The 14,670-nt window shown below is 42.7% G+C and overlaps 1 protein-coding gene across 4 annotated transcripts in view; it reads right to left on the bottom strand.

The window, feature by feature from the left end:
• Positions 1-2,380: 2,380 nt before the first annotated feature.
• AKAP12 (A-kinase anchoring protein 12) overlaps positions 2,381-14,670 on the bottom strand; it is a 31,760-nt gene continuing 19,470 nt past the window's right edge. For all 4 annotated transcript variants that reach the window (XM_064447037.1, XM_064447040.1, XM_064447039.1 and 1 more), the window contains 3 exons: positions 8,401-12,233; positions 5,681-7,615; positions 2,381-5,039 (listed from right to left, as the gene is read on the bottom strand). In XM_064447037.1, coding sequence (XP_064303107.1) covers positions 5,031-5,039; positions 5,681-7,615; positions 8,401-12,233 — 5,777 coding nt within the window. In that variant the 3' untranslated portion in view covers positions 2,381-5,030. The remainder of the gene's footprint in view (positions 5,040-5,680; positions 7,616-8,400; positions 12,234-14,670) is intronic.

Here is a 14,670-nt window from a genome sequence, read left to right as displayed (position 1 = left end):
GAGGGCCAGATGCACAAGCACGCGAAACACACTCTCTCCCGATGCTGTACAGAGCGGGGGCAGCCTGGAACCTTGGATTGCCTTGGGGCTGGGCACCCTGAAGCCCTGGGCACGAGCTACCCAGGTAGCTACTCTCAAATACTGGCTGAGCATCACCTCTGGCTTTTAGTCTGTGAGCCTCATGGCTACCACTGGAAAGGTGAAAGGGAGAAGTGTTAGTACAGGCAGTTGTGTGTCAGGTTTTCTGCTTCATATAGCTGTTTCTATGCGACACGATAGACACTACTGACTATGTCACACTGACCCTGGGACTGTCTGCTGAAAATCTCCTGGAAATGTGTTTAAAAATTCACCTGGAACCTGCTTACCAAGCAGAGAGGCAGATAGCTCAAGCAGGGGAGAGGAGCCAGTGTCTCTGCAAGGCTGAGGGACCACAGGAGACCAAGACAAGGGACCAGTCACCCAGGGGGGAGGCAGGGATTGCTGTTGGGCTGCTTCCTGAAGGCTTCTTGGGATATTTGCCTTTCAGGACAGCAGCTGGCCTGTAAATTTCTTGCTATTTTTTACAATTCCCTCTTGTCTAGCTGCTTAGAGGAAAAGGCATCTTGCTGGTTATTCTTTCTAGTCCAGTGCCTTCGTAGGAGGGACAGGGACATATCTGTAGGCTAGATTATGAGTACAGGTTCAAGCTGCCACAGGACTTTACACAGAGACCATCCCCAGAAAGCAGCTCCCATGGTGTGCTGGACTTCTGTTTCCCTCATTTCATCATATCATCAGTTCCAGCACCAAAGACTGCGACATGTGATTTTTTCAAGCTCTGGGAACGGATTTTACTACATCCTAATCTTTCATTCTCTTGTAAAGACCAAATGTAGTGTCCAACTAGAAATTATATCAGCCCTAAATTAGATATTAATATTGTGGTGGCCAAGCTTCCATCTTGTTTGCAGCATCTTAAAATATTCAAGAGCTAAGAGTTACCCTCTTTTACCACACCTCATCTATCTCCCAGAAATCAGGAGTCCAAAACCTGTGCTTGCAATCCCCCTGGCCTTCCGTTCCACGTTGCTCCTCATTCCAAACCATATCCTCTCCTGCAGGGCCATCAGCCTCCTCAGGCCTGCTCCCCTCCCATGTGGCAGTGTGAATGACAAACATCCAGCATTTGGCATCCAGACATGACCATCTCAGGAATCCTCTGTGCTTTTGGCAAACCGCCTGTCCATCCCCAGGCACTTGCTGTATCCAAGCTGTGCAGGTTCCTCAGTGAGCACAGCTGCCTCCCATATGCTCTGGATCTGAATGGGAAAGCCAGATCTGCTTCCAGAGCTTCAGCTAATAGGCAGGATACTCGAGCAATAAAACAGCCTTACAAAAGAGAAAACAGCACACAAACCTCCCTGGGATGCAAGAGACTTGGTCTCCAATCTCTACTTTGATGACTGCTTAGGGACTTCATGTTAACCAGTAACAGGATAGCATAAATGCATAAACCTTGCAGAAGGACTGGCAGAGGTTGTGTGCCTTGAGCAAAGCCTGGTGGGACATGCTGGTTTGATCTGTACCTACACTGCCGGAGTTGGGCAGTGAGATCAGTCATCTGCAGTATGAGCCCCCTGCTGCAATACGAAAGCAAGAGGAGGGCCAGGCATCCTGCACTGTTTCAGCATCCCTGCGCTTGCTGTGGCCAGTGCCGGTAAGTATTTGCAGATACTGGATCTTAGCTGTGGCAGGAAGATAAATGTGTAGCTTTACAAAACAAGCTCAGGTGTGAAGCTATGCAAGTCTTTTGCGATACAAATGCTGCTAAACACCCTTAGCCATAGCACAAAGACAGCTGTAAAAGTGTTATGTTTGAAGCCCAAAGCCTGCAAACATATATCACACGCACCTCCAGATGTTTGGTGCCATGAGTGTACCCCAGCTAAGCAGAAGTCACGGAGCCTAGAAGATATAATTTATGGTCTTAAGGTCCTTAATCTGCTACTCTATGCCAAATTTTTTGTGGACTTTCACATTATTGCTTTGTTGATTGTTTTTTATACCTCAGTTACACTGGCAAGGCATATGATTTACTAATTTTTCATTCTCACTTACTGAATACTGTTATTTAGCTTTAATTTAACGGAGGTTTTTTCCCTCAGTCTTCTGAAATACCTTATTCTTATTACTTCTTCTGAAGTATGCATATTTTATAGAAACTTAGGACCAAATCGCAGTTTAATTCTGTAATTAGTTCCTTTAATTCACATCAAAAGCTGAACGTCAGTCAACAAAAACTGAATTCTCAGGAGCAAATTTAACTCTCTGAAGATGACACAACCATCAGAAAAATAATTTACACTAAGCAAGCTGAAATAAACACCACACACACATGTTAAAACAAATTTGTAGTTGTATTTTATTTAACCAATGAAAATCTACCTTAAAAACACAAATTTGGTAACCCAATACATTGGATTAAAGAAAGCTTCAAGCTTTTTAAGCACAAGCCAGAAGCCACAGTCTCAAATGAGAGTTTCAGAGGCCAAAGCAATACGCTGGAACAAAGTAGTGTCTTTATTTGGAGGCATGCTCCTTGCACCATTAGCGTGGTTTCAGGTACAGTATTTTTTTAGCTGTCAGTTATAAGAAGCTTTTGTATTTGTTTTACAGTTAAGTTTGTTGCATTGATTACCTAGGCCCCAGCTTAATGGAGAAAACGGGCAAGTTTAAGCACTCGCCTGTCCAATTACTACCAACAGACAATTTACATTGTGGTAAAGCTAGCTTTATTTAAATGAGGTTCAGACAAGAATTAACTTTACATATTATTAACAGCTTTGGAGCTACAAACATAAGAATCAGGATTACACAGGTCATGCTATTGTTATTTCGTTTTACCTGCTGCAGTTATTGCAATATGGCTTAACGTACGTAGGTATACAATTTGTACAAATTCAGCCAAGTTTGCACTTGTGAGGTGTTATTAAGAGCACGATTAACTTGCAAGCCAACTTAAACCTGTGGAAACCAACCGAGGTTGCTGGAATTACCCAAAGCTAAGGGGGAAAGCTGCCGCGAACAATGGACAGAGATAGACTGGATTGTTTGAAACCACATTGTTCAGCTTTAAATATTTATATAATTTGCTCTGAGGTAAGGAAAAAATCTTTTGATGCTTCCATGCAGGGCAGCACCAGATGGTGCAATCACACCAGTGCAATCAGTCGCATTGCTTGCTGTACGTGCAGCCTCAAGGAGAGGCAAGCACCTGCCATAACAAGAGCATTTGTACACTAAAAGTTGAGTTTTAAAATAAATTACTATACAGGTAGGATAGTGAGCTATTGTTCAACTTGATGGGTGTCGGTTTCACAAAGTGCGATCTGTAACCTTCACTTTAGAAATCAGAGCAGAAAGTACGGACTTGTACCCCATGTTTGATTTTAATGTAAACAACAAAAGAGAGGACCAACTCCCGATGTTGACAGACAGCCCAGGACTCTCAGTTTTAGGACTTCTTTCCATTGTTTCCACCCTGCTCATTCTGGTCTACAGCTGTTGTCAGTTAAATTCACCTTATGCAAAGGTTTTAAGATCTCAGCACCCTAAAGGTCTCATCAGCTTTTTGCAACCCAAGGCAGAATTCATCACCAAGCCTGTACCCTCCTTCCTACTCCCCACTCAACAAACCAGGGAATTGATAGGAGCGGGGAAAATTTCAGGAAATGCTGTGGTGGGAAAGAGGTTCAGGCAGGGGTTGGGAAAGGAGGAATCTTGTATGCAGGAAGGATGGTAGATGGTGTGGGTGAAGGCTTGGGGTTGGACAGGGCAGTGACGAGAAATGAGCAGACTCTGGAATGGGCAGGTGGGTGGGGGTTGCAATTTGAAGGTTGTGGTACTACTGGGGTTGCTACATGAGCAAGAGGTCAGGGAAATGCTAGGTCTGGAGGGTTCTCAGAAACCAGGGACTGTAAGTAGAAGTGATTGGTGGGATCTGACCCTGGTCAGGGCTCTCCTTGTGTTTAGAATTATCATAGTTCTACATTAAAATCAGAACTGGGTTTAGGAAATACATATAAATATTCAAAGCGAGACAGCCAAGTTGAAGTGATTTTACAAGGGGGAAAACCTGGAACAATAAATAGGAAACTACACATTATCAATTTCCGCTCCAATGGTATCAATTTCCTCTCCAGGCTACTCTAAAAAATTCATTTAAGGGTATGCCTAAATGGTACAGAAGTATCATACCTCTACATTAAAATCAGAACTGGGTTTAAGACATACATATAAATATTCAACACATTACAGTCCAGTCCGGAGACCTGAAGTCTGGAATAAAAGAAAAAGGGTATTCTCAATCTCACTTCAAGCTAGACTGGAGAAGTAATTTCTGACTAAATCAGGCCTGCACAAATCCAACTGAAGGATGGATAGAGATACCTGAATGGGACTGAAAGGCAGCCATCTTGAGCATCTTGCTCAAGAATTTGTGCGTGATCCAGTTCCTGCTCTTTGTTAAAGACACATCTGCTACTCGGCCAGAAGTCTTGTGTTCTCATCAGTCAGCCCTCCTCTTCCCTCTCACACACAAGTCAAGCAGCACCTACAGCCACTCGTAGGTCAAATCAAGGCAGCTACAGATGATGTGGAGGGTACGGGAGACTGTAGAAAGAATGTAGGGGTATTCAGGGATGAGTGGAGGGATTCAAGGAGATGGGACAGACAGGACACACGTTAAGTGAGGGGACAGTGATAACTGTGACACAAATTTTAGTGGTCTGTCCGTTCACTCAGTTGTGCATCTCCAGCCTAAATGGTGTATTTTTGGCAGAGGCACATGACCTTCGAACGGAACACACGTGTGGATGTAGCCAATATTAAAGGCGTTGTTTTTTAATAGAAATGACAAAACGGTGAGGTCTTCTAAAAAGCAGATGTTAACATCCAAGAATAAAAGGGTAGTGAATAAAGCTCCTGGTTCTGTCACAGGATTGTCAGTTGTTCTAGGACTGGCATCTCTCTAAATGCCACATGGGTGCTTAGCACATCTGAAAGAAAGGACAACAGTAAAAAAGCTTTATTAATGACAACTCACTCACTCAAGAATATCTTATTTTCCCAAGCAGTTCTCAAAGATAAAGACAAAGGTCTCATGACTTAGTTAAGCAAGTGCAGTAAATGTCCTCAGTAGAGACTATACCCATAATTTCTGATTCAGATTTCACTGAAGTCCAAAGAGCTTTGGTACATGAGGCACTCCAGGTTTACCATGGAAGGCAACACTCATGCTCTTTAGGATTTTAAAAAAAGCTTTGTTACAGAGGAAGCGTTTTTGCGGGTTAAATTCCATACATTGAACATGTGCCATATGAGTGTGTGTCTAGGAAAACTGGAAACCACATTTTCTACCTCTCAGAAATATCATCCTGAACTGCAGGCCAAGTCAAGGCCATTAAAGTGAGGGTAGCTGTACAGAAAAGAAACAAGGTGTGGAGTAGCCAGAGAGAGAGGCAGTAAAGTGAGAAGGAAGGGGGTGGGGGGAAGTCTGTGGCCTGTTGTTTGGACTGGGAAACAGTTGCCTTTCACCAGAGTACAAAAAGAAAAAAAGAAAAAAGAAACAACAGTTTTAGAGACCCCCAAAACTATTTTGGAAAAAAGAAAGGAATTGCTGGCTAAAAATGCTACTTACATTCAAGGCCTCAGGAGCCACCAAGTTCTGACTTTGCAGACTATCACAAGATGTTTCTTCTTGGCAACTGTCATCCTCCCATATCTGTGTTTTCCCATCTTCCACTGGCAGGTCATGATGCTCTTCCTCACTTCCTCTGCTTGTTTGTTGACCTATATGTTGGTCTGGGATTTCCATAATCTGCCCAACTTCTTTTTCCCTTAGTTTTGGTGTGTGTATGTCTAGGGGGTCTTTGGTTGAATCTTCTGAAGTAATTTGTTCTAGTGCTGATTTCTGAAGTCCCACACTTTCCCTTGAAAAGTCTTCGGGGCTAGTCACATTTGTTAAAGAATTCTGACTTTGTCCATCTTTTAGCATCTCAGAAGTTAAGAGCATGTCTTTTGTTTTTTCCACAGTTTCATGAATTTCTGCAGACTCTGTTAACATAGTAGTTTCCACTGTTCCCAATTGCTGGAGCTCTCGTTCTTTACTCCGTATGTCTTCCTCTTTTACTGGAAGTTGATGAACCACTTGAGTACTGTGCAGATGTTCAGGTATATTTGTATCTGATGGGCTTTTCCCTATGGACTTAATGCACTGCTCTGACTCAAAGGCAGCTGACTCTTCTGTTTCTGCAAGTTTGTGAACAGCCGTCTGGATAGCATTCAATACAATTTTCGTACTCTGGGACTCTATAGCCACAGACTGAACAACATCCTTCTCAATTTCCGCGTGGGTGAGAGACAGACTGTCACTTAGAGGAACACCATTTTGTTCAGGTTGCCCTGTACTCTGGGGTCTCTCTTGCTCCTCTGATATTCCATTCATGGAAGCAGAAGTTACTTGAGGCTCAGGTGCTTCTGCACTACCAAGCTCCACAGTTCCACAGCCTGAATAGTCAACAGTGGTAACTGGGAGCTCTTCAGAAGCCACTTGCTCTGGTGTGGTTGCCAAGGGCTGTATAGTTTCAGCTGTTGTGCCTGCAGGCGTTACGGTTTCTGCCATAACATGGTCTTCAACTGCTGCAGCTGTTACAGGCACAGGCACTTTCAGAGCCTCCAAGCTTTCAGCCTGTAGGAAGGCTGAGTCAGAGACTTCCTCTTGCACAGTTAAAACCTCCTGCTGGAGAGCAGTTGAACATTCATCACCTCTCACAGCTTCCTGTTTTCCAGATTCAAATACTTCTTTGGCTCCTTCAATCAATTGCTCATTTTTGTTATCTTCTTTCTGAAAGTCTTGACAGTTTGAGGTTTCTACAAGTTCTTGTTTTTTTCCCACAGTCTCTTCTTCAGCTAAGCTGCTTAGTGTTTCACATTTCTTAGGACTTATGTCAGTGAGGACAGTGTTTCCATTTTCAGTGATATCTGGGCATGTTGATGCTAAATTAAATATGCTGTCTGCTTCAGTCTGCGTGGGAGCCTCAGCAGCAGTAGTATCACTCCCTAAGCGTGTTTCGGTTTCAAGCATAGCATCTTCCATTTTGCCACCCCTGGTTTCATCACTCTGGGATGGGATTTCAGTTGTTTCTCTGCATTGTGGCTCTAGGACTTCTGCTGTAATGGGCCTGTCAGCCCCATCCCTCATGCTCTGCTCAGCATCTGCAGGTGCTTCTGAGCCAATTGATTCTGAAGGAAGGGCAGAGGTTTCTACCTCATTCTGCAGTGGAGCCTCAGTAACAGTGACTTCTGTGCTTTTTACTCTGAGGAGTACAGCATCATCTTCCTCCTCCTCTCTCTGGACAGGTGCCCTGCTAGAAACTCCTTTAGTAGAAGCTTGCTCTTGTGAGTCTAAGTCGGGAATTTCATCCTGTCTTTCGGGTTTAACAGGGACCATAGTGACAACTGCTTCTGTGCACTCTGGTCCCGTGGTAAGGGTTTTGCCCTCTCCTTCAAGCTGCACAGGCTCTTCAGCTGCAAGCCCCAAGGAAGAGGTTTCATCCTCTGTCTTGTCCTGCACCTGCAGAGAATTGCAACAGACCTGTGAATAAGGGTACAGGCAGAGAGCGACCAGGATTTTTTTTTGGTGAAAAAGCACCAGAAGAAATGACCAAAAGAAGGAGAGTTATGCGAAGAGCATGAGGTGGTGGGCCTCGAATCTCAGTATCGTCAAGATCCCAGCTTGTGTTCAGTTTCTCAGGACAGACAGCTCATTAAACAAAGGGCACCCTAAAGCATGGGACAGCCAAAAGCACCTGAAACAAAGACTAAGCCAGGAAGAGGGTGGGGAGGTAGGGAACAAGGTAGGAACACATCAGCCACAATAACCCCTGCACTTTTAAAGCTGGAGGTAGTGGCACCATTTCATTTCCTCCCCTTGCAGAGGTATCTCAGCTGCAACTGTATCTCTGCCTACAACTGAAGATATCATCCACTATGTATGGTACCATATGGATCACATGTATATCACGTGTTCATATAATATCTTCAGTCACACTGTGCTGTGCAGGAGCCCTAATGGCAATTATTTCAGCACCTTTGGATCCATGCACAACATCTCCCACTCCTGCAGAAGTGTAGGAATTGCATCCAACCTCACTCTGGACACAAGCCTCAGTGGCTGCTGCTTCTGAACATCTGTGTGCGTGTGTCTCGCTGGAAATGAGCTTCGGGTTCCTCAGGCTGCATAAGGAAGGTCCTTGACAGTAATACTGCCACAACCTGGTTCTAAATTAGGTATACTAGTGAACACTTGCTGATTTTTTTCTTTTACAAATCAACCTTTGTGTTATATGTAATACTTACTGCAGTCTGTACTTCTGGAATATATTCATCTCTTGTCTCATCTGCTGTCAACTCTGTCACAGGCAGTTTCTCTTGTTCTGAAGGCTCCTGCTTTGCCAATGGATCTTCCTTGGCAGTGACTGCTTTGATGCTGTGAAACTCTCTGTCATGTGATGAAAGTTCCTCTACTGTCCTCTGCACTTCAGATATTTCTTCATGGTCTTCTCCAATGGCTTCTTCACATGCCTGCTGCTGGCTTTCATCTCTCAATACATCTACATTTCCACATCCTTCTGTGCTTTCTTTCATTACAACAGATATTTCAGTTGTCTCCGAACCTTCATGAAGAACACTCTCTTCAACTCCCTTTTGGCCCTGAATGCTCCCTGCACTTCCCTGGGGCTGGAGGCCATCCTCCATGTGTTCCTTTTTCAAGAACTGTTCAGGCACAACAGTTTCTTGGCCTACAACATTCCCATCTTTAGCATCATCCTTCACTTCTGACTCAATTCCCTGCACTGTTGTAATTACAGTTGTTGTCATGGTTCTTTCACTAACCAGCTGTGCTACATCTGCTGACTTTACTCTTTCAGCAACTTCGTGAAGAACTTTTTGCGTCTGTTTGTCTAATTCTTTCAAATTTTGTTCAGTGGCCTCTACTTCTTGTACAGGTGTAACTTCCTCTGTAGTATCTGGGGTTTCTAACAACTGTGAAACAGCAGAAACCATCTCGGTTGTCTCCTCAGCAAGGGATACTTCCATTGTTTCTTCAGCGCAGGAAGCTTCTGCTGTCTCCTCCAGAGCTGTCACTGCTTCTGAGGTTAGCTCTAGCTCACTTGCTGTGGTGTCATCACTTACATCCTTTCTCATCTCTGGCACTGTCTTAGCAGCTACCACTGCTTCTTCCACAATAACATCAGATTCAAATGTTTTCTCAGCTTCTTTCTCTTCCTCCTCTTTTGCCTGCTCAATGCACTCTGTCAGAGCAGCAGATATCCAGGATGGTGACCTTTCTTCAATACTGGTAACTGCCCTTTCCCCTTCCACAACGGTAACAGTAACTGCATGCACGAGCCCTTCATGTGCTTGCTCAATTCTTAGGGTGTCCTCTAGTTTTTCTGCTCTCTCTTGCTCTGAAGTTCGTTCTCTCATTGTTTCAGCATCTCTCGCTTGTTGAGTTTCAATTTTCTCCTGCTCTGCTGCTTCGTATTCAGATAAAGGAACAACAGCTGGAATATCTGAATCTTCTTCAGTCATTTCTGCCATATCTTCTCTTGCTTGTTTAAGATGAGTTGGTTCTGGCTTTCCATCTGACTTTTTCTTCCTACGCCCAGGCATCAGTTTTCTGAATGGAACCCACGATTCATCTTTTCCAGGCTCACCATCCGATGTTGAATGCTCCAGGCTAGATCCCACAACAGAGTCTTCAGTTCTCTCTTCCATTCTAGTTTTGGATCTCCTTCTTGGAGTGACTAGCCTTTTAAATGATTCCCATGTTGAAATACCTTCACCTTCGGATGGGCTTCCAGCTTGTTCTGGGGAAGAATTCCCTTGTCCTTGATCGCTCTCCTGTGAGCTAGTAAGAATTGTATCTGTTGCCGTTTCTTTGCTCTGTCCAGACTCTTCTATTTTTTGGCTTTCTTGACCAAGCTTATGATGGTCAGTTTCTTCATCAGATGATGATGATTTCCTGGCTCTTTTCTTTGAAGAACCTACACATATAAAAGCTTCCCAGGACACAGAGGTGTCAACTTTTCTTTTGGGCTCTTCTGTGGTTTTCTCTGGTTTCTGGTCCATCCCATTTTCTTTTAATTCTCCCTGATTTTCATCAGCAGTGTTTTCAGTTGCAGACACTGTAACGCTCTTTGTCTTATCAACTTCTTCCTCTTTATCGCTTTCAGAAGGTCTTCTGACACGTTTCTTGGGAGTCACCATCTTTTTAAATGATGCCCAGGGTGTAACACTTTCTCTTTTTCGCTCCACATCTGAAATTGCAGCATCTTCATTTTCAGTGACCTGCATTCCATCTACAGATTTTTCCAAAGAAGGAATTTCAACCATCTCCTCAGGAGAAGAAGCAGAACTCTCTCCCTTTTGTTCCTCTGGGCTATCTGGGGAATCCGATAAGTGCTGAATTGGTTCACCCTGCTCCCCTAACTTGGATTCTTCTCTTTTGCCTTTATGTTTCTTTCCAGACAGTTTTTTTAATCCAGTGCCTGTAAAGAGTTTCTTTAAAGGGCTGCCTTGTAGTTTAGTTTTTTCTTGAGAAGACAGCAGTTCAGCTTCACTTGTGATACCTTCTGGAGGCCTCTTTCCAGCTGCTTCCTCAGGAGTTATTTCTGTGGTTATTTCATCTGGTTTGATAGTATCAGTCATAACTATGCCAGTATTTCCCTGTAGTCCTTCATCAGTGGGTTTGATTGACTGTCGATCATCCTCTGTGTCCACTGAACATTCAGAAGTAGAAAAGGACTTCAGTCCAGGAGCACCCAGAGTCAGTTTTGCCTCAAGTTCTCCGCTTTCTTTCTCCTCTGTGGTTCTACTCAGAGCTTCTCCTTCTGTGATATCTGCTGCTGTGGGTGACATTTTCAATTCTGCTTCTTCTGGTTTTTCATCAAATGTTTCTTTCCCCAGTGGAGCAGGTTTATCTCCTTCTCTTCCTTCAGATTCTTTAAGCTGTTCACTAGAAATTTCAATTGCCGAAGATCCTGTTTCAAGTTTCTCTTCAGAGGATATTTCAGTTCTGTCGTCTATTTCACATTTGTCTGGTGACTCCAGTTTTTCTCCCACAGGTAGGGCTTCTGAAGATGTTTTCAGTTCTCCATTCACGCTATCAGTGATAACAGGTACCACTGACCTTGTTTTTAGTGGTTTCTCTGTCACCTCACTTTCTTTCTCTCCTTCTTCAGTTTTTCCTTCTATTTTACCAAGATCTTTTGAGACTTCCACCAGTTTCCTTTCTTGATCATCATCTTCAGCTTCTTCCTCCTTCATGCTTTCTTTACCAACTGCTGTTGCTACTTCCTCTTTTTGTCCCTGCTCATCATGCGTGATTAGCTCTTCCTTCTCACTTGCTTCAACTCCTATGGCTGCCACAGTCTTTTCTGACTCCTGCTGTTCACTTTCAGTTTGCTCCTTCTCATGCGCTTCAATAGTTACTGCTGTCACATTCCTCTCTTCATCTTGCTTCTCAGACTCGGACTTCTCCTCCTTTTCAATTGTTTCAGTTGTTAATGTCGCCCCCTCTTTTTCTTGCTCCTCTTCTTTCGTAGGAGACTGTTGTTCATCTTCTTTAGGCTTCCTAAAACTCTTCTTTTTTCTAAATCCAGTCCATCCCTGAGTAAAAAATTTTCTTAATGGTGATGCAGTATCAGTGGCTAAGGCAGCTGACTGAGAACAAATCTCATTTGCTTCTGGTGTTTTAGGAGATTCGTCTTCTGTATTTTCATTTTTCAGTGTGTCTTTGGTGTTGTCTTCTGCAGGAAGTACGTCCTCAGGCATTGCTATTTCTTCTGAGCTGACCTCTTTTTGATCATCAGCTCCATCAGGGACTTGTGTTTCTTTTTTTACAGTAAGCAGTTGAACTGGTTCTGATTTTCCCGTCTTTTCCTTCTTTACTGTGAATCTGAATCCAACAAATTTAAAAACCTTTTTAAAACCCAGATCATAAGACTGTGGCTCAGATGCATGGTCAAGGTCTTCTGCGTCTTCTTCTGAAGATGGCAACTGTTTAGCTGTATGAGCGTCCTCTTTCTCAGCATCTACAACATCCTTGGTGTTTGAGTCAGATGGACTTGTCTCCATAGTTTCAGTGTCTTCCTTTGAAGTTACACTGGAATGTTCTGTCTGTCCAACTGTTAAAAAAAAAAAAAAAAGAGTTAGTTCATTTCTCAATTTAATGTTGTATTATACCTTTAAATATATTTATTTTTTCATTTTAATCAAACTTTCCTAAACAGAGATGTTGTATCATCTGTGTGCCTCCTATGTGCTACTATTAATTTTTTTTTAAGGACTAGCTTTTTGTTCTAAGATTACTATAATTCCTTTCCTTCCTCATATAACCATATGGGTCTTTCCAAAGTTTATTTAAAAATGCACCTGTTTTGCTTATATTCTCTCATTCCCTTTCCTTCTTTTGCAGGTTTTTCGTTGGGGATTTTTAAGGGGGGGGGGGGGGGGGGCTGCGTGGTCATGAGTTTTGGGGGTTTTTTACTACTTTAGGCAAACTTCTGTGAGAAAAAAAATTTAGTTCTATCATTGCTCAGAGAATATACAGAACAATGTATGTAAGTATTCATGAAGTAAATTTCAGTATCGTTTCCACGCAGAGAGACCTGTGAGGGGAAAAAAAAAATTTAAAAAGTATGTTGACCTAAAATGATGACAAGAAAAGAAAAGCTCATTTTACAGCTCTGTCCTAAAAGAATAATAAGATCTGAAAACACCCATGGGAAATTTCCTATTTTTCTGAAAACCTGTAAACCCCAAAATAGTTATATTACAACATATTTGTTTAAAAGTTCATGAATCTTGGAATTCTCCCATACGTCACATCACCACTATGTCCAGACAGAAACCTCATCTACAGCAATTCCACAATTGCTTAAAATGAATGAGGCTGTTACTATGCAAGCAGGTAAAATCCTACCCCCCCCCACCCTCCACTGATCACAAATCTGTGTTTGCATTATCTCCTTCTTGAGCATCATTTGAGTTTTACCTTCAGGACACTGGCAACCACCCTCCCAGTCTTGCTGGGACAATTTAAGTATTATCACTCCCCCTGGCCATGAGCTAAGTTCAGACTGGCGTATACATTAGCCCCCCTGAAATGCAGCAGTTAAGAAGCCAGTGCACATCCAGTTTAGAGCACAAAATTGCAAACTCCCCATACCGCAAATAAGTAACTTTGGAGGGAAAAGGTAGAAAGGAACAAGGACACGAAGCCTTTAAGTTCTGCCATTTAGACACAAAAGTGAGCAGATAAAACTGCTGTTGCCTATAATGAGGATTTTAATAATAGTAATAACTGCATGATGAACACGCCTGATGATGAACAGGAGAACATGTAAAGATAAAATCCATGGCACATTCAAGACACCAAGAGATTCTTGGGCTTTGATACTGCCAGGATCTCAGTTTAACACTGTTCATGACCACTCATTTTGTGCATCAGGTAAAAGTGCAAGGGCATGACTGAGCGTGCTCTTCTCTGTGATCAAGCTGTTGGAATGCTAAGACGACAAAATTTAAAAAATAATAATCAATGTTAAACAGCAACACCTTGGGAGAAGGCATGGCTCCTTTCTTTTAAGTTGTACATGTGCTGCTTTGATGCCCGAAGTCACACAGTACACAGCTTTCAGAAGTATATGCATCACTGAACTCCCTGAAGTGATTTAGTTTTTATTTTGATTCATCTTTTACGTCAGATCTAACTCTGCAGTTGGCCCTGCTTTGCACAGGGGCTGGCCCACTGATCTCCAGACGTATCTTCCAGCCTAGATGCTTCCTCAATTCTGCTTGCCTATGTCCCCTTTGAGAAGAATAGCATCTTCATAAGCACACAGACGATGCACTCTAGGTAAGGCTGAAACACAACTAAAAAACAAAACTAAATCTACAAGTAATACTAGCTTCTAATAGCTACGCAGAGGGCAAATTATGTTTATATTCACTATCAGCAGCCTACTGGTTGTTGTTTCTCAGTTGACATAAATAAAGGAAAAAATAAAAAAGATTTGCTTAACAGTTTAAAATTACTTTAATTGTTAACTCTTAATTCACTTAAACTGACCTCTGTTAACACCCTAATTCCCTGAACATTTTAAAACAGAGATGTTCAAACCAAGTAACTTGTGAGGGGGTGGGGTAAGAAGAAATGGACATTTTTCTGAAGAAGCCAGGATTATTACTGCATTGGTAACATGCCTCTTGCAAACACCAGAACGCTCCACGAGCGAAAATAAGTCACTGCAAGAACGCTTCAGTCAGTGAAGGGAAATAAACTTGTAAGCACAGCTAGAAACAGCAATAAACTTTTGAACTCTTTTCCTTTTAAGATGGTTACCAAAGAAAAACTGATGTTCTTAGTTTATTAATATTTGTGGACACTTATGAATCAAACTTTGTGTAGTTGTACGCTGAGACTACGCAAGGATAAAGCCAAGGAACCCCTTTTGTATCTGTGCTCATTTATTCTTGGGTCCAGAAAGTCATTGTCTTTTCTGTCAAACCGTGTTACAGCTTAACGGGAATTCACGAAGCCAGAGGCATTTCTTCAAACAC

The sequence above is a fragment of the Phalacrocorax carbo genome, chromosome 3 (genome assembly GCF_963921805.1).
Source record: "Phalacrocorax carbo chromosome 3, bPhaCar2.1, whole genome shotgun sequence".
Taxonomy (NCBI): domain Eukaryota; kingdom Metazoa; phylum Chordata; class Aves; order Suliformes; family Phalacrocoracidae; genus Phalacrocorax; species Phalacrocorax carbo.
The sequence above is the reverse complement of the archived record's forward strand: the minus strand, read 5'-3'. Positions and strand labels throughout refer to the sequence as shown.